Source organism: Eubalaena glacialis, chromosome 8 (genome assembly GCF_028564815.1).
Source record: "Eubalaena glacialis isolate mEubGla1 chromosome 8, mEubGla1.1.hap2.+ XY, whole genome shotgun sequence".
Taxonomy (NCBI): Eukaryota; Metazoa; Chordata; class Mammalia; order Artiodactyla; family Balaenidae; genus Eubalaena; species Eubalaena glacialis.
This window is the reverse complement of record NC_083723.1, coordinates 70,977,039-71,004,544: the sequence shown is the minus strand read 5'-3', so window position 1 is coordinate 71,004,544 and position 27,506 is coordinate 70,977,039. Positions and strand designations below refer to the sequence as shown.

General features: G+C 36.3%; 1 protein-coding gene across 2 annotated transcripts in view; it reads left to right on the top strand.

The window, feature by feature from the left end:
* VPS50 (VPS50 subunit of EARP/GARPII complex) overlaps window positions 1-25,760 on the top strand; it is a 130,134-nt gene extending 104,374 nt beyond the window's left edge. For both annotated transcript variants that reach the window (XM_061197789.1, XM_061197788.1), the window contains 8 exons: window positions 152-273; window positions 8,708-8,788; window positions 14,365-14,513; window positions 15,559-15,655; window positions 17,011-17,169; window positions 20,478-20,599; window positions 22,478-22,667; window positions 25,188-25,760. In XM_061197789.1, coding sequence (XP_061053772.1) covers window positions 152-273; window positions 8,708-8,788; window positions 14,365-14,513; window positions 15,559-15,655; window positions 17,011-17,169; window positions 20,478-20,599; window positions 22,478-22,667; window positions 25,188-25,307 — 1,040 coding nt within the window. In that variant the 3' untranslated portion in view covers window positions 25,308-25,760. The remainder of the gene's footprint in view (window positions 1-151; window positions 274-8,707; window positions 8,789-14,364; window positions 14,514-15,558; window positions 15,656-17,010; window positions 17,170-20,477; window positions 20,600-22,477; window positions 22,668-25,187) is intronic.
* Window positions 25,761-27,506: the final 1,746 nt, after the last annotated feature.

The window sequence follows — 27,506 nt, the reverse complement described above, 5'->3', positions numbered from 1 at the left end:
TGACTGTTGAGTACTTGAGGCATGGCTGGTGTGACTGAGGAATGTAATATTTCATTAAAAAAATACTTTGGTAAAGTAATTTTATGGTTTCTTAATAATCATAGACTAACAGATTTTAATTTTGTTCTATTTAATTTTTTTTTCTTTTCAGGTAAATATATGCAGATGATGAACATTCTTAAACCAATTGCTTTTGATGTTATCCATTTCATGTCTCAGCTATTTGATTATTACTTGTATGCAATATATACCTTTTTTGGTCGGAATGATTCAGTAAGTTAACCTTTTGGGGGAGGAGTCTGTTTCTTTTAAAATTTATTTGTTTTTGTAAAAAGTTCATTCTCTCTGTATAAAATACATAAATAACATTCATTTGAAAATTATCCATCAAAAATCCAACATATTATTGAGATTAGCTTTTTGTGTGCTCCATCACCTTATTTAAAATACATTAATTTTAAGCTTTGATATGATAAACATATTGTATGTTATTCAAATTTTTGGCAGAAAAAGTACAGCATCAATTTCTAACCTTGACATATTTTGGTGATGAAAAATCTGCAGGTTGCCTTGTTTAAATCTGGCCCAGTGTGTAATTATTACACAGTAAATGAGACATTTTAAATATTGGCTAACAACCTTAGCAGGCACTACTACATTCAGAAGATAATGGCAAATATTTATTTAAAATAATTGAAAATCTTTGAACTGAACCTGCCACAGAATTAATTTTCCTGCACCTCCTTTTTGTGTTTCCAAAGCTCTTGTTGAGTTTATCTTTTTCTACTCCTAAGGAGAACAGCACAGTATTAAGCAGGTAACTGATCTGATACTTGGGAATTATGTAGTTCACCTACATGTTTGACAGTTTTTCGTATAAAAGCATACTCATAATACTAACTTTTCACATACTATATTTTGTACCTTTTCAAAAACTTGTGAATTTTAATGGATAACTACATTCATCATATAAATGTTCATAGTCTTGCTGTGATTACAAGTATATCAAAGACATGATCTTTTAATATGGGATCTGAATTCCCTATGTTCTTAACTCTGCAAAATTAAAAAGAATACTAATATAATCAGAAACTAAGTTGCTGTAGAATTTATGTTACTATAAAATATGTACTAATCCATCACTCAATAAATAAATATTAAAGAAGAAAGACATTCTGGAGTTTTAGCCAATTGTCAGAATCGTTCAGTCTTCTACATGAGCTTTACTCTGTCTTCTTGGACTGTGCCTCTAGACCCGTGCGGTCTAAGAGAAGTTTTGCAATAATGGAAATGTTCTATATTTGTACTGTCCAGTATGGTAGCCATAAGCCATAAGCGGCTTTTGAGCACTTGAAACGTGACTGGTATGATTGGGGACTGAATTTTTAATTGTACTTGATTTTAGTTAGTTTATCTTGAAATATAAATAGCCACACATGACTTGTGACTATCATATTAGTTAAAACAGTTCTGGACCACAGTTTTGATAAGATGTGTTCAAGTAGAGTCCTTCAGAAACTTTGGGAACTGAGTGCTTTTGGATGTGCCTTTCTAGCTGATTAGACACTGGCACAGATTTGTTTACAGTGGGGTTCACTAGAACCTGATGAAAGTTAGCAAAGTGCAGGTAGGTGCTCACTGTAAAATATGCTGCATATTTTATTTAAAATCTGTTATGTTTTAAAGAAAACATTAGTCTGATATTTTATATTAAAAGCATTTTAATCCTGTAAGACTCAGTAAAAGCCATTTCACTGTATTCAAACAATATTGTTAATTATAAGGGTTTCTTTCTATCTGGATGTTCACCCATATGCTGTATTAGAAACAGTTTGTATTCTATGAACCAGAACAAAATGTGCATATGAGCGAGTTTGTAAGAGTGAATACTGCATTTACTCTACCTCTTACTTGCACTTTTTAACATGGCTACTGCTGCTTCCTGCCCAGAAGAGAGAGAATTGTATGAGTGAATTTAAATGGTTGCTGCTCATGGAAGAATAAGCATCTCATTGTGTCCTGGGGGTTCTAGAAAGTCATTGTCTGGGAGGGGGACACAGTGTATGCATTAGGTTAAGGGCTTTTTTTCTGTTCATACTAATTACTCCTGAAGCTCCTACTCTTCACTGAACTGGTTATAGCCTACTACATCATGTTGTAGTATATATCTAATCCATTTGATTCTATTATAATAATGGTACTCATAGTATTGCTTTGTCTTGCCTTGCCTCAAGCCTTCTGTTGTTCAACTCTTGAGTTATGTTTTCCTTGGTCCTTCCTGTTCACATTCTTTTGTGAAGACCATTCTGTAGCTTACTTTAATGCAGTAGTAAGCACATAGTAGATTCTTAGGAGACATGGATTGATATCCTAATTATTTCTTTTTTAATAATTTTATTTATTTATTTATTTGGCTGCGTTGGGTCTTTGTTGCTGCACGCGGGCTTTCTCTAGTTGTGGCAAGCAGGGGCTAGTCTTCATTGCGGTGCGCGGGTGTCTCATTGTGGTGGCTTCTCTTGTTGCAGAGCATGGGCTCTAGGCGCACGGGCTTCCGTAGTTGCAGCATGTGGGCTCAGTAGTTTTGGCGCTCGGCCCCTAGAGCTCATGGTCTTCCGTAGTTGCGGCGCATGGGCTCAGTAGTTGCAGCACGCGGGCTTCCATTGCAGTGGCTTCTCTTATTGTGGAGTACGGGCTGTAGGTGTGCAGGCTTCAGTAGTTGTGGCATGCTGGCTCAGTAGTTGTGGCACGCTGGCTCAGTAGTTGTGGCTCACGGGCTCTAGAGCGCAGGCTCAGTAGTTGCGGTGCACGGGCTTAGTTGCTCTGTGGCATCTGGGATCTTTCTGGACCAGGGCTTGAACCCATGTCCCCTGCATTGGCAGGTGGATTCTTAACCACTGCACCACCAGGGAAGTCCGATATCCTAATTATTTCTTATCCAAGTAAATCTTATGAGGGTTATTACTTGACAACGGTTTGTGAGCCTCATTTAAAGTTAACTTTCATTAATGGAACTGTTTTTTTGTAGAGCGTCAGATTCAAAATCTAAACTTTTAAGAATGAATTAACTTCCATTTCTGGGTATGAGGGACTGAGACCTTATTAGATGATATTTCCTGCAGAAAACAATTATAAAACCTGGATGTTTTATAAAACAAAAGGCAACTTCTTGAAGATGCTGGAGAGTGAACAGAAGCATATAGACTCTGGTGGGAGTTCACTCTAGCGGTTGGGGAAAGGGAAGCTATAAAAAGAAATTCCGGGCTTCCCTGGTGGCGCAGTGGTTGAGAGTCTGCCTGCCAATGCAGGGGCCACGGGTTCGAGCCCTGGTCCAGGAAGATCCCACATGCCGCAGAGCAACTAAGCCCATGCACCACAACTACTGAGCCCTCGTGCCACAACTACTGAAGCCCGTGCTCTGAGAGCCTGTGCTCTGCAACAAGGGAAGCCACCACAATGAGAAGCCCACGCACCGCAACGAAGAACAGCCCCCGCTCGCCTCAACTAGAGAAAGCCCGGGCAGAGCAACGAAGACCCAGCGCAGCCAAAACTAAATTAATTAATTAATTAATTAATTAATTAATTAATTAAAAAAAAAATTCCATCTCCGTGGCCTTTAGCCCAGGACTAAGTGCAGTCCCTGAGGCACATAACTGGAGACACGCGTAAGAAGACCTATAGTCTTTATGGATTGGGGAACCAGAAAAGTGAAGCCAGGAAACTGGGAACACTGAAAAGAGTTAGGGAGAAGTTCAGATGGGGAAGAGTCAGAGAAGGGATCCCCAATTTCTGTCTACCCACATCTCTGACTAACCCATGAACCATGTTTGTGTGGAACAGACTGACTGCAGCCAGTCAAAGAAAAAAGATCAGAATAGAGACTGAAGCTGCTACACAAGAGATAGTTTATAGTTCAAGCCTGGCCAAGAAAATTGCATACTGAAAACAAAGGAAACAGTACTTATTGGAGAAAAATAACAGAATCCAAAATCTCCAGAATTGAATGGATGATGCAATCCAATGTTACCTAAACACATAGAGCCAAAAAAGAGGAATACATCCTTCAGTAAAAAGAAAATCAATATAGTCTGAACTCAAGATGTTGGAACTAAGGGATAAAGATTTTAAATGGACCATTTTAACTATCTTCAATAAAGTAAAACAAAACATGTTTTAAATGCATGAACATCTCAGTAGAGAAATAAGAAGTTCTAACAGAAACAGTAGGAAGAAAACCAAAGAGAAATCCTAGAACTGAAAATTCAGTTCCAGCAATTAAAAAAAATTACTGAATGTACTTAGCCAAATGGACATGACAGAGGAAAGAATTTGTGAACTTGAAAATAGATCAATAGAAATTATTCAAAATGCAGAACATAGAGAAAAAAAGATGAAAAACAAAGACGATCAAAACCTTAGGGACATGCTAAGTTATATCAAATGGTCAAACATACATTTAATTGGAATACCAGGTGGAGTTGAGAGAGACAGAATGAGGTAGAAAAAATATTTGAAGAAACACTGTCCAAAAATTTGCAGATACAAGATGCTAAATGAACAGCAAACAGAATAAACACAAAGAAAAGTCTAGTGGGGTACCTCATGAGGAAATTGTCTCTTGAAAACTTTAATAGACTTATGACATAAAAGGGACCAATGATCTGATTAACAGCTGACTTCTCACGAGAAACTGGAGACTAGAAGAGAGTTAAACAACACCTTTCAGACACCGAAAGAAAAGAAAAAAATGTCTATCCAGAATTTTATAGCCACCAAAAATACTATTCAAGCATGAATATGAAATTAAAACATTTTCAGATAAAAAGAAAAAAAAGCACTAAGAGGAGTTGTCACCAACAGACATGTAATACAAGAAGTGTTGAAGGAAGTTTTCCAGAGTGAAGGAAAATGATACCAGATGAAAACATCAATCCTCAGAAAGTATGAAAGCATTGGTAATGGAAACTACTTGGGGAAATGCAAAAGATTGTTGTTGTTGTTTTTTTCTTTTTCCACTTAATTTCTTTTTAAACCATATAGCTGTTTAAACCTGAAATTATAACATTCTTTTCTGGAGTTCATAATATATGTAAATGTATTACATATAACAACTATAGCATGGTATGTGGAGGGATGTGGACCTATAAGATGGCAAGATTTCTATATATTATGTAAAACAGTACATTGTTAACAGTAAATGGACTGTGAAATATCGAGAATGTATATTATAATCCATAGAAGAATAATGAAAAATAATACAAAGAACTTTAACTTTTGCCTACAGGAAAATTAAAGTAGGATTCTAAAAAAAGGAAAAAATCATATAATTAGAAAAAGCAGGAAAGGAGGAACCAAGGAAAAAAAAAGAAAACATGTAATGGTAGATGTAAACCCAGCCACAGTAAATTTTCCTGGACTAAATACTTATATTAAAAGGTAGAAATTGTCAGAATGGATTAAAAACAAAGCCCATACTTAATAACAAAAAACACAAATTGAAAGCAAACGGATTGAAAAGATATGCCATGCAACAGTAAGCATAAAGAGGCTGCAGTGGCTATAATATGAGATAAAATCAGTTTGAAAACAGAATGTATTACCAGAGATAGAGGGATTTCTAATGATGTAAGGATCAATTCAATTGGAAGACATAATGATTATAAATGTATATGTGCCTAGTAACAGAGCTTCAAACTAGATGAAGCAATAATTGACAGAATTCAAGAGGAAATGAAAAACTTCAATGACAGCTGGAGATTTTAACACCAGAGTAACTAATAGAACAAGTTAGATAGAAAATCAGCAAGTACACAGAAGATTGGAACAACTCTTTCAACCATTTTGACTTAATTGATATTTGTAGGACAACATACCTAACAATGGCAGGATATATATTCAAGTGCAGATGGTACATTTATCAGGAGAGACCATATGTTCTGGGCCATTAAACATGTCGTAATGAGTTTAAAACATTGAAATCATACAGAATATATTTTCTGATGTCAATGTAATTAAATTGGAAACCAATATCAATAAAATAGGAAAACCTAAGTGTTTGGAGATTAAACAACACACATCTAAATAAAGATTGGGTTAATGAAGAAACCACAAAAGAAATTAGAAAATATTTTGAAGTGAATGATAAAGAAAACATAACATATCAAAATTTGTGGGCTACAGCTAAATCAGTGCTTAGAGGGAAGTATCTAGTATTTAGCTTGACCTCTTCTTTTCCAATCTCTGTGCCTTATATTTTCCAATCCGTATGCCTCATACAGCATATATATCTGTATGATGGAGGTCAATTACAAAAAATTGACCTCCAGCACAATGTAAAATAAAAGTGGCAAGAGTTGCCAACAAACACATGAAAGAATGCTCAACATCACTAATCATTTAGTGATTGCACTGTTGGTGGGAATGTAAATTGATACAGCCACTATGGAGAACAGTATGGAGGTTCCTTAAAAAACTAAAACTAGAACTACCAGACGACCCAGCAATCCCACTACTGGGCATATACCCTGAGAAAACCATAATTCAAAAAGAGTCATGTACCACAATGTTCATTGTGGCTCTGTTTACAATAGCCAGGACATGGAAGCAACCTAAGTGTCCATCGACAGATGAATGGATAAAGAAGATGTGGCACATATATACAAAGGAATATTACTCAGCCATAAAAAGAAACAAAATTGAGTTATTTGTAGTGAGGTGGATGGACCTAGAGTCTGTCATACAGAGTGAAGTAAGTCAGAAAGCGAAAAACAAATACCGTATGCTAACACATATATATGGAATTTAAGAATAAAAAAAGGTTCCGAAGAACCTAGGGACAGATTAGGAATAAAGACGCAGACATAGAGAATGGACTTGAGGACATGGGGAGGGGGAAGGGTAAGCTGGGACAAAGTGAGAGAGTGGCATGGACTTATATGTACTACCAAATATAAGATAGATAGCTAGTGGGAAGCAGCTGCATAGCATGGGGAGATCAGCTCAGTGCTTTGTGACCACCTAGAGGGGTGGGATAGGGAGGGTGGGAGGGAGACGCAAGAGGGAGGAGATGTGGGGATATATGTGTATGTATAGCTGATTCACTTTGTTATGCAGCAGAAACTAACACACCATTGTAAAGCAATTATACTCCAATAGAGATGTTATAAAAAAAATGATTTGAAGTCAAAGGGTTTACCTCTCAAGAAAAAAAGGTGGTGAGAGTTGACCTCATCTTGTTCCCTCCACCTTCATCTATCCTGGATAGAAAGCATTGAGCCTTTCACCATTGAGTATGATGCTATCTATTTTATAGATGCCTGTAGTCATGTTGAAGAAACTCTCCTCTGTTACTGAATTTTTCTGAATTTTTATCATGAAAGGATAAATTTAGTCACATGACTTTTTCTGAATCTATTTAAACAATCATAACTTTCTTTCCTAAAGAAATATATTAATATGGTGAAATACATTGGTTAACTTCAAAGTAGGATTTTAGGCTGTTAAACCAGTCTTGCTTTCCCAAGACAAATACCACTTGGTCATGAATCAGTTTGCTAATATTTTAAGGATTTTTAAAAATTGTGTCCATAAAGTTTAGGAGTCTGTAGTTACGTTTTCTGTGGTATCTTTGTTTGGTTTAGGAATCAGAGTAATATTAGTCTCATAAAGCAATTGGGAAACATTCCCTTTTCTTTTACTTTCTGAGAGTCTATGTAGGACTAGTACTTTTTGAAGGTTTTTATTAAATGAAATTTAATTAATAAAGAGCTGCTAAAGTTTTCTATTTCTTCTTAGGTCAATTTTTAGAATATGAGCTTGTCAAGGAATTTGTCTGTTTCATCTGGTTTGGTAAATTTATTGGCATAAGATTATTCATAATATTCCCTTATTATCCTTCTGGTGTTTCAACATTAGATCCGTAGTGTTATCCATGCTCTCATTCTTGATATTGAAAGTATGTATCATCTAGGGGTAAGACGGGAATAAAGACACAGACCTACTAGAGAATGGACTTGAGGATATGGGGAGGGGGAAGGATAAGCTGGGACGAAGTGAGAGAGTGGCATGGACATATATACACTACCAAATGTAAAATCGATAGCTAGTGGGAAGCAGCCACATAGCACAGGGAGATCAGCTCGGTGCTTTGTGACCACCTAGAGGGGTGGGATAGGGAGGGTGGGAGGGAGACGCAAGAGGGAGGGGTATGGGGATATATGTATACATATAGCTGATTTACTTTGGTATAAAGCAGAAACTAACACACCATTGTAAAGCAATTATACTCCAATAAAGATGTTAAAAAAAAAAAAAGTATGTATCATCTCTGTTTTGTTTTTTCTCTATCAGTGTGGCCCTTCCTATCCTTGGATTCTTTAAGTATCTAAAAATCTTAAGTTTTGCAATTAAAAATAATAACTTGTGGGAAAGAAATTCTGGTGAACTCTCTCCTGATAAATCCATTAGATTGATAGATGTTAGTGTGACCTGTAAATGCACTTATGTAAATAGCTCTCTTGTTCCTTTGAGGGTTAAGATTTGATTTCTGTCTTTGATGTTTTGGTATTTTTAAATGCAATTTGGAAACCCTCTGAATGCTAAGTATCTGAGTGAAAACTCACCACATACTTACTTTTCACTAATTTGAAGTTACAACATTTGCAGGGTTATCTCCACAGCAATTTAACATGCCTCTCGTTTTCTTTTTCAGTTGGAATCCACGGGACTAGGTCTTAGCAGTAGTAGACTAAGAACAACTCTAAACAGAATACAAGAAAGCCTCATTGATCTGGTAAGTAATCAATTCTTTTAGGTTATTTAAAATAGAAATTGGCGATCTAATCAAGTACATGTAAGTGTATTTCTATGTGTACATCGAGTTCCTGTGTCCCTAGAACATTAATGGCATGCAGGAAGTAAAATGGAGGTTTCTTATAGTCTGATGGAGAGAGAAAGCTGGTATACACGAAAGAATATGATATTGGCTCTACATGCAGTACAAGTTCAAAGAGAAGAAAGGTTTATGTTCAAAATTACTGTCAGAGAATGATTGAAGGAGGAAGTGAGACTTACGCTAGACTTTGAAGAGTAGGCATGGGATCAGTGGGGAAGAGGAGAAAGAATGGCATTGAAGTTAAGGTTCAGAGGCTGAGCAAGGGCCTTGAGGTGGGAGCAAGCCTGGCCCAAATTTTGGCTGATTTTTGTGATGGGGCACCAGTTTATGCCAAAGAGTTGTGTTGCAAAGAGTGTTTAGGACGACTTTATAAATGGCTTTAACATTTGAGAAGTTTAGGTTTAGTCGGCTATGCAGTAGGGGGTCTGGATTCTTAACTGTGTCATGTGATGAAATGCATGTTTTAAAAAGCTGGGTTAGGTAGCGAAACAGGGCTGATCCTCTATAGTGTTTAAGCCAACATAAGCAGTTAAAATAAGAAAAAAAGTTTTTCTTATGCTTGGTCACTGTAGCCAGAAACTTTTGTTATTCAGTGCATTTCTCTGCATCTATGAATTTTCCTTTATTCCGTCACTTACCCAAATAAGCAATCACTTTCCTCTTTTCTCATAAGCTGTATAATATGAGCATACTTCTGTTATTGAAGTTTTTATAAAGCAATGGAATCATTCATTCTTTTAAGAAATACTTGTTTGGAATAATTATTATATGCCAGGCATTGTAGGCCTGGAAAGTCATCAGTGAACAAAAGAGGTAATTCCCGTCTTCTTGGAACTTGAATCTTATTGGGGCAGAGAGACAGATAAATGTATAAGAGTGTCAGATACTGATCAGTGCCAAGAAGAAGATGAAGCAGAGTGATGGGGCAGTGATTTTTAAGCAGAGATATGAATAAAGTGAGAGAGGCATGTGCAGATATTTCAGGTGAGCACTGTTTACACAGAGGAAATAACCTGTATCCGTCTCATCCATCCCCCTTAAAATTTGGAGATCTTTTTTGCCCAGCATTTGTTTTAATATATGTTCATAGCCCTAGCACTTACCTTGGCACATAGCATCTCTTCAATAAATGTTTATAGAGTAAATGAATAAACTCGAATTCTTGAGTTTGGTGTCTCCTGGATTAACCTGGCTTGTTTTCTTGTCCACTTAATCCTGATCTTTGTTTTCAGAGTCAAGCCTCCTTGTTTGACACAGCCATCTATTTCTTCGTCTTTTTTCTTTCTTTTTTTTTTTTGGTCTTTGTTGTGTAAAATCCATCATTGGCTTTCAGTCCCATTGGCAGTTATCTGCTTTGATTTTGCTTCTCCTTGTTTGATACTTAGTATAACCTTGACCTGAAGATCTTGTTTTCCAGATCTTAGTCCACAGCTGAAGTTTTTCTTGTTTCTGGCTGAATGCCTCAAGATAGGTGGGCTGAAATATACCACTAGAATCATTCACTCTAGCGTTTCTCTGCCAGCTCTGCTAGTTACTAGCTTATGATTGTCAAACCACAGTTCCAGATCTGACCCTTAAGCTGTGGATTTAATGCTGCCATACAGTGTGTAATGAAATAGCATGACCCAGTAAACAATGGGACCAAAGTAGCTGTTATTTAAGACAAGCTGTCACCCATCTAACGATAACAATGTATCTGTAGCATCTGTCAGACCAGTTCTTTGTTCATTGGATAAGTTTTTTCCTGAATTGGTGTAATAGTCAATTTTAGAAACGCGTTTTTTTAAAACCAGCTACACACCCCTCCCCAGTAAATTGATAGATGTGCCTGTTTTTTTCTTTGCCACCTTGTCTTTTAAAAATATCTTTTTTTTAAGACCTTATTCTTAGCATCTCTTAAATCAAAGACTGCACCTTGGATCAGAAGACTGTGTGAGCCGTTGTTCCTCTGTCAGTTTGTAAGGAGCACTGACCTTTGACAGAGCCTCTCCACAGTCCCCACTCCTCTGATGGATAAGACTACAACAATACAGTAGAAGTTTTTCTGAAAATTTCCAAGGTTTTACATGTTAAGTTATTACGCATACTGATAAGCATCGTTTTATTATTTTAAAAAATATATTTGTCATTTACTAGACCTTGATCTCAGGTTTTCATAAGCTGGTATATAAATTTTCTTCACTTCATTAATTTGCATCTACATTGGCAGAGAACATTAATTGGTTTCTTGCTATTCAATACATTCTTTGGCTATTAAAATAATTTATAGCCTAATCTGGAACCACTGGATGGAGGTAGTATTTTTCCTTATATTTCTCCCATGTGTTAGTTAAAACTTTAATAAGCACTTTTTTGGTAATTTTACTTTCTCCATATATATCTTCTAAGTTTTGCTTCTCTTTAAGCTGTAAAAGGCAAAATGGAATCATTATGTTCTTTAAAATGCCACCTGAAATTGTTTATCATATAAATTCACTGTAAACTAAGAAAATTTGTTTGACACATCAAATAAAAGTCTAAGAAAAATTGTCTAATAGTAGACAAGCAGGAAAGGAAGCTGGTATAGGTGGTAATGGTACCAGAAATGTGAATTTTTAGTCATCTACCTGGTGATGGTAAACTGTTTAAGACCTGTGGCCAACTTTGAATCTTTGATAATAAAAATGTATTTTAAATTGATCCAGAAAAGTCCATAAGTATTAATTTTCTTTGTGTTAGTACATTACTGGCAGGAAAGGCTAAAAATATAACTTTCACTGTGAGAGTAAAGATTGATTAAGGTTTCATTTTTTTAAAGTCTTCAAAGAGTTGTACATCCTTTCCTTACTATACTGGTATAAGCTGAAACATGGATCCTGTTTAGGAGCTTTTCCATTTAAGTGTGCAATAAGCACATACCATTTATTTATGTCAGCTTGACATTTTGCGACTTTCTTGCTCTCTTGAAGTGTATTTCCCTAAATGGATCTGTTTTGAAGGTAGACACATTAAAATTTGTTGATGGATTATAAGAGGAGTGTGACACTGAGAAGAGTCAAGGATGGCACCTAACTTCTGGAGAATGGAGATGCCATTAATGGGGATGGATAAAACTTTTAGGAGGACACATTTGAAGAGGACATCAAGAGTTCAGTTTCAGATATGTTAAATGTGCTAGAGATGAGAGAGGGGTCAGGGCAAGTATATAAATTTTGAGCTGTTGGCATGTGGATGGCATTTAAAACTGTGAGACCGGATGAAATCATGTAGGGAGTAGAATGTAAGTCAGAGAAGTCTCAGGACTGAACCCTGGGGCACTCCAGTGTTTAAAGGTCAGGGGGAATATTCAGAGATAGATATTCAGAGTTGGCTATTGGATTTGGCCATAACGAGGCCAGTGGGGACCTTGCTTACTCTTTCTTTGGAGTGAAGCAGACAAAAACCTGGTTGGAATGGGCTTGAAAGAGGATAATAGGAGAGGAAGAGAAGATTCTTATCATCATCTCCATCAATGAACCTAACAGAGGGCCTGCTAATGTCAACAGGCATGCCAAGGACTTAAGGTACAAAGAGGGTGAAATTGGTCCCTACCCCCCAAGAACTCACAATGAGGTAGGAGAGTTAGAAAATAACAACTGATAAAGTATGCTGTATGCCACATACAGGTATATATATATGTATAGGCAATATTAACACAAGTAAGATAGTTATTTTTCTTGGGAGACTGAGAAAGTTATAGACAGGAGGTGAATATGAGTTCATACTTAAAAAATGAGGTAAGAGCCAGGCAGGCAAGGAGAAGAGAGCTGGTAAGACAGGAGTGTCAGTAGGACGGGTGTAGTAAGCAGTCCAGTGTGACTAGACCTTAGGGGTGTAGAGATTATCTTGAAATGAGACTGGAAAGGTAGCTGTTTGTAAAGGAGTAATATCGTGGCAACAAGTTTAGGCTCTTTTTCTGTAAGGAAGGGATCGTCAGTTGAGACTTTTAAATTACGGAGTGGTATGATCACATCTCCATTTTAGAAAGATAACCTAGGTATTACTGAAGTAATGACATGAGGAAGAAACAAATGAGAGGTGTCTGTTTAGGCATGATGGAGGTGCAAAGGAAGAGGGGGTGGTCAAGAATGATTCTAAGGTTCTTCACTTGGACAGTCTGGTAGATGGTGATTAAATAGCCCCCCAGAGACTTCCTTGGTGGTCCAGTGGTTAAGATTCCACACTCCCAATGCAGGGGGCCTGGGTTCGATCCCTGGTCAGGGAACTAGATCCCACATGCCGCAACAGAGATCCCGTGTGCTGCAACTAAGACCTGGCACAGCCAAATAAATAAATAAATCTTAAAAATAATAATAATAAAAAAAGTATTAAATAAATAGCCACCAGAATTAAATTAAATAGCACAGGCACCCAATTGGTACCAAACCGTAGGTAATTTTGTGATTTGTGTGTTGTTTGTTTTTTTTTTTTTTTTGGCAGTAGTGGGGTGATTATTTTCCTTTTTAGTAGAAGGAAATAAATAGTGGAGCTGTGACATTGATTAACTTGCATAGTTCCCTTATCCTGATTCTCCTTAGAGAAAGCACAGTTGTTCCCAAAATAACTTTTAAATGCTAATTGAGTAATTAGAGATTGAAGAGAGACAATACCTTTAGTAGAGTATAGGATATAAAAAAGAACTAAACAAGAATAAAACCATTTTCTAACTTGAAAGGTTTTATAATGTATTATTTCCATTTTGCAAAATTTATAAACCTGTTATACTCCCAGAGTCCTATGCATTTGATGTCTCTTTTATTCGTAAGGCAAATGTTAGAGATTGGTGATTATGTAATTGATTTAAAAAGTAATCTAGATTTACATTTTGTACACTTTTAGATTTGTTTATATTCAATTTTTGCGCTGTAATTTTCTTTGAGGATCTTTTAAGGCTCAGCCCACTCTGCTCTTTGGACATCCCTTTTATTTCCATTTCCCATCTTCCTTCAGGTCAGTAATCTATCCCTAGAGATATACAATACAGTTGCTTCTGTTTCAGTTTAGAACTACATTTCAGTCCTGCCTTCTTGGGATTATACCAAAGTTACCTTGATTAAGGTTTAGGTGTGAAATGGTTAATCACACCATAATTTTGGATTTTACCAGCCTGGTCCTGGAGAGGCAGTCTGTTCTTCCTCGTTTACAAGTTCTTGAAGGGCATCTCACTGTTGTCTCTGTGAAATATTTGTCAATTCATAAAGATTCCTTGTGTTGGCCAATTTTAGGTCATGCACAGATAATAGCATATGGAGTTGGATCATTTTCACTTAGTATAAAAAGGAAAGTTCTAGTAGTTAGAAAATGTAAAAGGAGGAAAAAAAGAACTGAAACTAAGTGTAATTAATGTATGCCTGAGAGCATTTTAATTATAGCTCCAGTTTTGTAAAATCACATGGGTTATTGCTATTAGATTTGCTATTTCAGGCTGTGTGTGTATATGTATGTTATATTTTCAGGAAGTTTCAGCTGATCCTACTGCCACGCTCACAGCAGCAGAAGAGAGAAAGGAGAAGGTACCGAGCCCTCACCTCAGTCACCTAGTGGTTTTGACATTTGGGGATACATTGTATGGGTTGGCGGAAAGAGTGGTAGCCACAGAATCCTTGTAAGTTGTTAAAAACAGTTGCTTTGCCATTAAATATTTAAGAAAGATTATAAAAGTAAGCACTGTATTCTAGCTGTATGCATTTCCCACTTCTAAATATTCCTTAAATTACTCAATATTTCTGAGAAGTATATCCTAAAATAGATTACCAATCAGTTTTTAAAATTGCATGGTTGATTTTCAGGTGTATAAATGGAAGGAGGGTAATCTTTTAAGTTTCATTCTTTAGCAGCATGATCCTTGCTTTAAGTAAGACTTTAGAAAAGCATATTATAGTATAGTACTTTATAGTTTCCCGTTGAATTACGATTCTAGAGAAACTGTAGTTACATTGTCAGTTTAGTGTTAAATGTAGTCGACCCTTGACATCAGCAGGAGTGCATCCTGACCTTTATAAATTCCCAAGTTCTTTAGTAAAATGAGAGCATATAACTTCTTCCATAAAATATGGTCCAGTATAATTTAAGAGTTTTTGTATATAACAAAAAGTAGTGAAAAACAGTATGACTACCAGCAGTCTTCAGCTGATTGATTCCGATTCATGCACGTGTATGTCTCGTGTATGCATGTGAAGTTCACATCTGTGTCTCAGCCAAGTTCCACTTTATTTCCTGTTATGAATGTTTGGGTTATTTCTGAAAAGTGTCAGATGTTAAATCTGTGAATTCATGGGTCTGTTGTGTGTAATTACATGGGAAATCCTTCTAAAAATACTGTTGTATTCTTTCTTCAATCTTTTGTGCTATCTGTGCTCATATCTTACATGCAAAGCAGCATAACTGTACACCTTGTGGTAACCAGATTAGCTCCTTTGAAGTCATCCTTCTTTCACATCAGCTCACGTTCATTGATAACTCAGCATTAATTTTTGTGTGAATTGTAAATGAGTGTGTCAAGTGGCAATGCAAGGTAGTTCTTTAAAATGGAAAATAATTTTAATTGTTAAACTTTTGCTCAGAGATCTTAAAGATTAGTTACACAAAAAATATTGACAGGCTCTAAATACTGTATTTTGTTTACATGGTGGGTTATTTATTCCCTTTAGGGTATTCTTGGCTGAACAGTTTGAGTTCCTTCAGCCACATCTGGATGCTGTGATGCCTGCAGTCAAAAAACCCTTTCTTCAGCAGTTTTATTCTCAGGTCAGACATGTCTTATATATCATTTCAACTGTGAGCAAGATAGGACTGTCACATGTTATTTAGGTTATTTTTTTTTTTTAACTAGTGGTCAGTCTCTCAACCTCAGGAGAGGTGGATTAGAATATTTGTTTATTCATTCATGAATTCCTGTATTAAATAAATACTTATTGAGCACCTCATATAACTTTTAGTCTAGTAAGAGAAAGAGCCAATTAAAACTATATTACAATAAAGTATAGTTAAGGGAAAGAAACAGTGGCAGGGTATTAAACCTTGACTGGAGGCAGAGAGGGGGTATGGTTGGGGGGAGGTTATCTAGAACGGCTGTCTTGAGGAAGTGATGTTTAAACTGGACCAGAGGGCTTCCCTGGTGGCGCAGTGGTTGGGAGTCTGCCTGCCAATGCAGGGGACACGGGTTCGAGCCCTGGTCTGGGAAGATCCCACATGCCGCGGAGCAACTAGGCCCGTGAGCCACAACTACTGAGCCTGCGCGTCTGGAGCCTGTGCTCCGCAACGGGAGAGGCTGCGACAGTGAGAGGCCCGCGCACCACGATGAAGGGTGGCCCCCGCTCGCCGCAACTGGAGAAAGCCCTCGCACAGAAACGAAGACCCCCACACAGCCAAAAATAAATAAATAAATAAATAATTTATTTTAAAAAATCTTTAAAAAAAAAAAAAAAACTGGACCAGAGAGAAAGAGGGTGAGAGGAGTATATTTCGACTAAGGTAGTGGCTTATATGAAGACCTACAGATGAGAGAGCATGGTGCCTGTGAGCAGCTAAGGAAAATTCAAATTCTCAGAGAGGGGAAGAGGGCCAGTGATGAGAAAGATGGCTGGAGTGATTAAGCAGAAGTCACATGACATACAGTGCTCCCAGCCAGGAGCTGGACTTTGTTCCAAGTGTACTGGGAAGCTACTGGAGGATTTGAAAGAGGTGGTGAGTAGCATCGTGGGGTGTGTGTTTTAGAAAGCACTTTGGGGGAAGTGTGAAGAGTGGACCTCAGATGGCAAACCTAGAGGCAGGAGACTGGTTTGAAGACTTTTAGACTAATGTGGGTGAGAGATGACAGGATCTTGAGGTGCAGTGTGGAAGTGGAAATGGAAATGGAGAGAAGTGAAAAAATCTGTAGTTTTTTAGTTGAATTGTCAGTGGCCTCAAGTTTGTTGAATATCTCAAAATTATGTTTTGAGTAAGACCCTTGCCCACGAGTTAAAGTATTTTCATAATTTAAATCTCCAAGTGTATAGTGTTTTATTTTCAGATACGTGTACTAGAAACAGGAACAAAATATATTTTAGAAATTTGATACTTTTAGAAAATATTTGGTTTCATTTCTGTGAAATTTATTTCAGACCGTCTCAACAGCCAGTGAACTACGCAAACCAATTTACTGGATTGTAGCTGGTAAAGCCATTGATTATGAACAGATGCTGCTCCTAATGGCTAATGTGAAATGGGATGTAAAAGAAATTATGTCACAGCACAACATATATGTAGATGCACTGTTAAAGGCAAGTATTCTGGGAAACATCTCTGTTAAAGATAATTCTACTAAGGGAATTATTCCTGTAATTGCAATAGCTCCAAAATTGTGAGATTATAGGTTGTACCACATTCTAGCATTCTTGCGATATTAAAGTCCCTGAGTTGGATTACGATTTCTTTCCAAATTTTGTGTTCTTTTAGACCCAAGAATACTTTGTAGATTTTTTGTTTTTGCTCAGTAATATCCCATTTTGAGTTAGAGTCTGATTAGTGTGTCTTAGCTGGCTTCATATTATGTAATCTCAATGGCCATGACTGTAGTGACAAGAGGATATTTCTGTTTAATTAGAAGATATTTCTATAGTTGTGTATATTCATTAGCAAGAGACTACACCCCTGATTATTTTAAGTTTTTTTTCCAGAAATCACAATACTTTTGCAATGTGTCATGCAAACACCTTTGTGTTTAATGACTTAACATTTATGAGTTTTCTGGAAAGAATTGTGGTAATTTTTTTTCATTTATGCATCAAGAGATATTTATAAATCACCTGACATATGCCAGGTACTGATCTAGGTGCTGGCAATATAGTTGTGAGTTAAGGAACTTATGTGCCATCAAGGAATTTATATGCCAGCGCAGGGACAGCAATAAAGAGATACATTAATATATAATATGTCAGGTGATGAATAGTCTGGTGAAAAATTAACCAGCAGAAGAGGGATAGAGAGTGGCAGGGTGTGGGTTGGAGAGGAATACCATTTATTTACTTATGGTCAGAGAAGGACTCTGATAAAGTGAGAATTGAGGCGAGGCCTGAGGGAAGTGAGGAAATGAACCGTGTGCACTTCTGAGGTGAGGGAAGAGCATCTGAGAAAATGAAAACAGCTTTCAGAAAAATTTTGCTTTTCGTATTTGTCAGCGAAAAGAAATTGGCCCTTCTTAGGTCTTGATTTATCTCATTTACACCAACATTCTTACCTGCTTAGTCCAAGGCAGTAAATAATAGGCTGGGACACTTGAGAACCAGTAAACAAAGCCAGAGATCAAAACAGAGATAGCAGCTGAATTCAGCTGGTGTGCCAGCTCCCAGTGATGTCTGGCACCTTTCTGGAGGGCTGGATTGAGGACTCTCGGGCTGTCCCCAGACTCAAGGAACTAAGGGTGCCAGATCAGTTAACAGTGTCTAGGTATTAGCACGAGATCTAAGCATGCTCTATAATTGCCACCCTGGAAGAACTTTGATTTCTAGATCACCTAGGAGACTTCAGCTGGAAATTTTAATTTGGAATGTAAAAGATACATGTAATTTATAAATCACACCCCTTCTTTTTTGAACAGTTCTGTTTTTGAAAAATTGGTTCTGTTTTTTATGACATGCTAATTATGGTACTTATGGGGATGCAAGAAAAAAGAGACTTCTGCCTTCAGTGAATATACATACTAGAAGAGGCTACTTGCTTCAGTTATTCTTAATTCCAAGAAACATTAATATTATAAGAAAGAACCAATGTTATTCAGATTATTAACCTGAACCCAAGTTTCAGCAGTTTAAGACTTTCTCTCATAAAGAAACTTTTATGGGACTTCCCTGGTGGCGCAATGGTTAAGAATCCGCCTGCCAATGCAGGGGACACGGGTTCGAGCCCTGGTCCGGGAAGATCCCACATGCCGCGGAGCAGCTAAGCCCATGCACCACAACTACTGAGCCTGCGCTCTAGAGCCCACGTGCCACAACTACTGAAGCCCGTGCGCCTAGAGCCTGTGCTCCGCAACAAGAGAAGCCGCTGCAATGAGAAGCCCGCGCACCGCAACAAAGAGTAGCCCCCGCTCGCCACAACTAGAGAAAGCCTGTGCGCAGCAAAGAAGACCCAACGCAGCCAAAAATAAATAAATAAATATATTAAAAAAAAGAAAAGAAACTTTTATGATAACTTTTGTTCTGTTACTTTTCCAAGTCCAAATCTTTAGGTAAAAGCAGTCTGTAAAAGAATCTGTCCCAAAAGAATCATAAGTAAAATGAAATAGTTTTATTATTCATTTAACAATAAGCATTCTTGAACATTGGATTTAGCAATGAGTAGAATGGCACTTCATATAGTAAGCATATAAATTTATCTTTAAAATATTAATGAAAAGTATTGAATTATGACTCTTGAAATCTAAAGCAGAGTTTACTGTAGTGAAGCATAAATACAGTAGCAAATACTGTTTTGCTAGATTCTTGAAATGAAAAAGAGGAAGAGCAATTACTTATTTACTTTGATTTTCAAAAGTAAGCTTAGTGGACTGAAGACCTACTTCTTTCTCATAAATGATTAAAAGCAGTTAACTGTCAAAAATCATTAAAAAATTGTGATTTAGGAAGCAGCCAGAGATAACACAACGATCATGTGGTAGCTTGATTGGTGATGATCAGATTTTTTTCCACCTGTGTGTTATTTGAACACATGTCAGTCTTGACTTGGTACACATTGTGTAGTTTCTCTATTGAAGAAACTAAAGAAAAATATATCATTTTAAGGCTTGTTAAATTTATTTGAACTGTATTGTCGAGAAAGGATCAACAGCATTTACTTTTGTAAATGAACATATTTAGATGATAATAGTCGAAAGAAATCAGAAATAAATTTACTGAAGGGTGAACCATCTGCTTTCATGTAGCTGTTGGAATTGTCTAAATTAGTTACATATATTTTATTTTTAGTGGAGTGGTATCACAAAAGGTACTAATAAGTAATAAAAATGTTCAGTTTTTCTATAGGTAATGAGATAATGTATATTATGGAGTTTTTTTGGTGCTAAAAATTTACAACTATTACATGACTTTTGAATCATTCAGTATGTAATAATTTATTTACTTTAAAAGAATGTTTAGGAAAGAGAATAATTTATCAGATTGCTCTGTAAGGAGTACAGCTACAAATTACAAATAGTTCAGTCTGAGGTGAAAGCTCATTAAAACGCTTTTTTAAAATCTGGGTTTCTTAAAGATATTTTTAAAGACATATTAGTTATTAAGCCTTTTTAATCCATACTGGCAGTCATAGAAAAATTTGAGATGTAGAAACACTTGAACATTGTTTAATCAGTTAATGACACTTATTTCCTTTGAGATGAAATGTAGTGTACTCTGTATTCCAACATGATTTATTCAATTTGATATACTTAAAAAAACACTTCACACTAAGTCCAAATTATCTTTGGCATTATCTCTCTTTGTTTTACTTGATTTCATTCTGAGCGTTTTAAAATCTTTTTTGCCTCTAAGATGGGAAAGCAATGTAACATTATAATTATATTCACATATGGCCACGATTTTTGTCTTCTTAGGAATTTGAGCAGTTTAACACGAGGTTAAATGAAGTTTCTAAGAGAGTTCGGATACCCTTGGCCGTGTCTAATATACTTTGGGAACATTGTATACGTCTGGCTAATAGAACAATTGTGGAAGGGTAAGTTTTTCATGAAAGCATTATCTGATTCTTCAGTGATAAATCATAATATATGAATAACAGTATATGTTATCACTAATGGATGCAGAGAATAGGTAGAGATAGTGATAAATAGTGATAAATAGCAGACAGTCTTATAGTAATTCAGGTTTGACTTTGGAATGTAATTAGAAAGGAGACCTTAAACGCCACTGTGTCACTTTTATTTCTTGCTGGTGACTTAGAATCAACTAGTAGAGGAGTGAGGAAAGCAGCATCTAATGGTTATCTGAAAATTAAACTAGTAATAATTATTATTACCTAATACAATTATTACAATGTTGATTATACATAGCATTCATTGAGTGCTATTTGTCATTTATTGAACCAAGCCCTTCACAGGGTTCTATCACCAAATCCCAACATAAACTCTCTTTGGTAGTATTATTCTCTCTGTTTTGTCAACAGAGAGATAGCCTAGCCTCAGAAACTCAAGGCTAAAGAGGTTAAGTAACTTGTCCAAGTTCACACAGTTTTTAAATGCAGAGAAGGTTTATGAACTCCTCATTTTCTAATGGCAAAATCAGTCCTCATAACCACTATATCACTGTTAATATCATTATTATATCATTGTAAACCATATCAATCTTTCATATGTTGAGTTTACAGATCAAAAGTAATTTTCCCACTTACTCAGAGACCATGCTTACTCTGCCTGTAACATCTAGAATACAAATAAGAATCAGTAATACATTTAAAATATCCCTGGGAAGCAAACTGCTATTTCAAAGACCATTCACAGTGATCTAGAATTGCACATCAGTTGAATTTTCACACTATCATTTATCTGATTTCTTGTCGGTTCTTATTTGTTATAAAAAAGAATGTGTTTGAAAGTGGAAGTGACGGTGACAAGCTGACAACAGCCTTGGCATTTTGTATAATACACCATCCAATCTGTTAGGGTTAGCGGTTAGGGTTAGGGTTAGGGTTGAAACCAGCAGTGCTGAAAATCCCAAAATGGCTCTCCGTCAACAATCATGACTGGATTGACTGTTAACAAATTTATTTAATAGTAGAAAAGTGAATCACAAATGTTATATTTGTGTATAAAACACTTCTTATTTAAAAAAAAAAAAAAAAAGCTTGGTCACTTTAAATAATATAAATGAGTTTTCTTGCAGATTTCCTTAGGGGAAGTACCTCATTTCCTAGTGTTGAATTCTCCACATTTTGTATGATTGAAGGAATGAGACACTGACTTATGAATAATAAAATGTACTGTTAGGGTTAACATATTTATTCTTATTACTAGTCCACCTTGGAACACAGTTTTTTAGTAGTGTGGGGTCTCAGAATAAGTCTATAAAGTGTTTTTTTTATTAAAAATATGTATGTACTTTCTATGCTTATATGTTTACATGTTTCTTAGGTTTGCTGAATGTTTACGGGAGAATTATTTCATTTGTTTTCTTTGCATTGAGTAGTTAAAATATTGAACAGTTTTATGAAGCTAAGATTACTTGGGAATATTCATAGCTTAGTTTTATAAATCTTGGCAGCCAGATTAACTGGAATACCAGTTAAATACCAGTTTAACATTCTTACAGATGATTATGTTGATTGAGTAGGCAGAACTATGGTCTGTAGAGCAGGAAGAAACCTTAGAAGTTATTTGATCTTTTTGCTTTGCAAATGAGGAAACTGAGGCCCAGATAGGTAAAATGACTGCTTAGTGACAGGGCTGGAACACAACCCAGTCCTTCTGACTCAAGGCTCATGTACTCTTTTTTCTCATAGAATCTCACCAAATGTGGATTAGAGAAAAGTTTAAGTACCTAAAGGTTTCTTTTTCTAACCATCCCATCATTTATGTTTTTTTATTCTTGTGTGTCTTAGATATGCCAACGTCAAGAAGTGTAGTAATGAGGGTCGTGCCTTGATGCAATTGGATTTTCAACAGTTTTTAATGAAACTTGAAAAACTAACAGATATTAGACCGATTCCAGATAAAGAATTTGTGGAAACCTATATTAAAGCCTACTATCTAACTGAGAATGACATGGAACGCTGGATCAAAGAGCATAGGGTGAGAGCTGGGAAACAGTTAATTAAGTTTTTATTCCTTATCCGTTGTGCTGTTCTTGTCTAGTATATTATATAATTCAAAATCATATGGGTGAAATAGAAACATTTGCTTTTTTAGCATGAACTAATTATGCCAGTTCTTTACCATATTCGCACTGTTTATGCAATGCCCTTTGCCTAATCAAATCCTTTTGAGACTTTGTGAACTGTAGCAGTAATTATCTGGAAAAACAGCCAGAGTCTGAACTTTAGCTGTGTTTATCCTGCAGCTGTGTTGTAGGAGAAGGCTGAAGTAGGTTAACATCAGGACAAATTGAATATAGCAACATTGAAATGATTCACAAGCTAAAGTCTGTTATATAACTTAAACCTTCTTGTAGCCCTGAACAATGAATGGGTGATGGCCTGAACACACTGACATGTAGTAGTGGTGATTGGTATATTAATATTTAAATAACTAAATTTAACCTCATCCTACTTTAGATTTTACCTTAAGTATAGATGAGATTATTTTTCTTTTGTGTGAATATATAGGTAAGTAGAGAAAAATACTACTTATAGCAAGTGTTATTTTGGATGCTGAGTTTTTTTGACACAGTTCAACTCAACGTATATCACCGGAGAATGCTCAATACAGGGAGCTTTTCGGTATGATTGTTATTATATATCATTTGTCTAGATAGGCAGTATGTGAAGACAGATTTAATGAAAATATGAGACGTGTTAAAATTATCACCAAATCTTATTCCATCAGTAACTCTAGTGTTCACATTTATTAATACTGTAAACATCGTGGGAAAAGCTAAGTAAATTTTTATTTCACTTGATTGGGTAAGGAAGTAAGGAGTTATTTATATTTACTTTATCAGGCTCATCCTTTCTAGTTTCAACACTCTAGAAAAATGAAATGAGTTTTAGTCTGGACCATTAGCCTGAACTTTGTGTAAATGTGCCCACTGTAGGGCAGTTTCAGATCTTTGAGAGCAAAGTAGAAATGTACATGTTATTTTCAGTGATTTAATCAATACACCAGAATTGAGAAAAATGTCACCACTTTTTGTCCCATTGACCTCCGTCATTTGAGAACCAAAACGCCAAACCAGATGCAGACGAACTGCTGATGTTGCTAGAATCCATTTAATAAAGTAAGCTGTAAACACTTTGGGGTTGGTACTGAGGAAGGGGTTTGGGGTAAAAGGACAAGTAGCTGAAGAGGAAAAGCACAGCTCGTAGAGGTCCATTATGTGATGTAAGAACGATGCCCATTTTAGGGTTTCTTCTTTTAATATAGTGGACTAAAATTTTTAGTAATCATATTTTGGAAAAGCTTTAACTAACTGATATTTGTAGCACGGTGAAATTTTCCCAGCAGCCCGGATTGTCCTGTTTTTCCGAGAACTTTCCACAATGTCTAGTGCAGTGCTTGCGTGGTACTTTCTAAATGTTGAGTGATTACTTGAGAGAATTTATGAGGTGTTTACAGGTGCTCTCAGAGATCAGATACACAAACTGAGCAGTTTGCTGAATTTTTAAGATGAACTCTTTCTCATGTTTTGAAATTGCACTGTCTTTATTGGTTACCTCCAGTGAAGACATGTTCTTTTCTTATTAGATGATAGTACACAACTCTTTCCCGAGCTGAACTCTTACTGTTCATCCTCCAGAACCAAATGAAGATGTAAAACTTTCTGATGAGCTCCTATTCATGCTCATCCTAACAACTTATCTGAAATTCAGGAACTAAATTGATTTGTACAGCAAAAAAATACTTATATAGTTGACCCTTGAACAACATGGATTTGAACTGTACAGGTTCACTTATATGCAAATCTTTTCAATAGTAAATACTATAGTACTACATGATCCTCAGTTGGTTGAATCCTCGAATGTAGAGGAACCTTGGATGAGGAGGGCTAACTATAATTATGTGCAGGTTTTCCACTGCATGGAGGGTCAGCACCCCTAATCCCTGCATTGTTCAAGGGTCAACTGTAGTCTTAATTTTACTTTCTAGCTACCAATTATAATATGAGGGTTTAAACACCAGTAACTTTTTGTCCTTTGTTACCTGATTCATCTGCTATATCTCAGAAGAGTTGTTCTGTGGTTGGAGATTTTTTTCTTTTACCTAAAATGTTTACAAAAGGTACAGTGCTAGAAACTGCTTACTTAGTGGCATTTTAAAATTTTGAAATGTCAGTGTATTTTGATAACCTAATAACAAAGACTGTCATAGAAAGAAGCATAGTGTGTGATCTTAATTGGTATGTTATGTGCCATGTTAAAAAGATTCTAGTGCTTCCTGTTTCAAGTGTGTACTATAGATATCCTTATTCCCCACTATTACAGCTCTGTAAACAGTGTGTCTTCCATGTCTTGACTACAGTTTCCACTGCTTTACACTGATTTCTAGTGCTCAGTAACTATCCACTGAGACCTGAATATCTGTCTGCCTGTTTTGTGCATTGATCACATACATGTGTTTTAGTGTACTAAATATGAATCTTCTTTTTTTGAGCAGGAGTATTCATCGAAGCAGCTGACCAATCTGGTAAATGTTTGCCTGGGATCCCATATCAATAAGAAAGCAAGACAAAAACTTCTCTCAGCTATAGATGATATAGACAGACCCAAAAGATAATGAACACAGTCCTTTTTCCTCAATGGCATTGATCTTCTCTCAACATACATGACATGAAAGCCAATTTTTCATGCACTCCTGACAACTGTCTTAAGAAAACTTTGTGCATGTTCTTTCCAACTGGCAAGTGGAAAGCATTGGAGTTTGTGTGGTGTTCTCAAATGATTTTTATATGCCCCGATTGCTTCTCTTCAATTTTTAGTTTCATTTGTTGTATTTCTTTCTTGAAATGATATTGCCTCATCATAACTATTGTTATGTGACTACCGTTATACCTTTTACTGAAGAATGTACTATAAATATATGATTAGAAAGAACAGTGCCAATACATTCGTGGGCAGTTTTGGAGAATGAATTTATGTTGGCATTTTTCTACCCTCTGAATTTGGTTCTTAATAAGCATAATATGAGAGGGTTAATGTATAGTATCTCCTAATTATGAGCACTGCATGACAGTTGAAAAGTACATGTAAGCAAAATAGTTGAAAAATCAGTTTGCTGTCTGTGTTTCTAAATGTGAAAGTTTGTGTTAGGATTAATTTGGTTGTGAGAGTGATCATAAATGATGAAATTTAATAAATATTATACTCTAACATGATCAGCCTATGTGAGACTGCATTTTGATATTTTTCCACAGCAGGCAGATTTCATGAAACTATAATGGGAGTTTTTTAGTGTGTTCTAATTTTAATGGTCTTGTATCCTGAAACCAATGGTGAAAAGTAATTTCATTGGGTAAACCTCTTCAGTGCCTGAGTAGCATGCAGAATGGTGATGGTAGGATTTCCTTCCTTCCTCCCTTCCTTCCCTCCTTCCTTCCTTCCTTCCCTCCTTCCTTCCTTCCTTCCTTCCTTCCTTCCTTCCTTCCTTCCTCCCTCCCTCCCTCCCTCCCTCCCTCCCTTCCTTCCTTCCTTTTTAAATAATGGGATATTTTTCCCTGTAAGCTTTACTCTCTTTGAATTTAACTTTTTCTCTTAGAACAGCAAAACCAGGCTTAGCTGACTCAGGGAAAGAATTGCCAGTTAGTCAGTCAAGCATAAGTACAGGGTCATATGTTCACCATTCTTAAATATCTGCTTTGTATCACAGATACAATGTGAGTTTAGCCAGTGATAAACTTCGGAACTCAATTAGTCTTTAGTAACTGTGTACTGTTACTCTAAACTTTGCTTTGAAGCCAGGGATATTCTACCAACAAATATGACATAAAAATCAATTTCCCTTGCGCTCCTGCCAACTGTCTGATAAGGAATTTTTTGCATGTTCTTTCTGACTGGAGAGAAGCTTGTGTGTTGGTCCAGGATTACTGGCATGACCTGTAACATCAATAGCTCACAATCCTGAAACATCTCATGAGAAACTGGCCTTGTGTACTGTGAGTCTTCGAGAGCTGAGGTGCTGAAGTGAAGGGCAAAGTGTGACATGTGATCAAGCACAGAGGTGACAAGGAGACGATTGCCACTCAGTGTCCATCGGTCTCTGCAGGTACCCATAACCGGCACAAGATAACGTGAAACACTTTTTGAGAATATGTCTGTGTGAGGGGTGTTAGTTTGCATCTGTGTGATGAGTTTTTTGTTTTCAGTCTCTCGCTTCCCTGTTCATTTGCTGCCAATTTAATACTGACAGTAAATCTTCCTTCTTGTGAAAAGGTATGAATTTGGTGCCATTGTGATCTACTTGTGGAAGTAGACTGTGTACTTGTAAGGTAGATCCTGCTGGTAGCCATTACCTGTTTGCAGCTACTTGAAGAAAACAAACATGAGATAAGCTTGGTCGTTGCGTTTCAATGCCATATTCAGCTGGGCACATAAAGAGCTAATCAATCTCATTTCTCAATTGATTAGGAGCTTCTTATTTCTTATTTTTCACATAGATTTCATAGTTGGCTTTCTTTAATTTCTGCTTTAGTTCACTCTGGATAGTATGAACAGCAGTTTTCTGCCTGGTAGGGTATTTTCCTGGGTGATAACAATTGATACAGAGAATTACTTACCTTGTTAGAGACTCAGCCGTGCAGTTGGAGAGACCTTTTAGCTTAACCATACTTTGCTTTCCCCATCTTCAAAATAAAAATCTTTCTGATACTTTTTGGAAAAGGTGTTTTGTTTGTGTTTTCATTAAAAGGTAACTTAATAAGTGCAAATAACATCAAAATAATAACAGGATATTTGAATCATTAAATTACCTAATAACAAG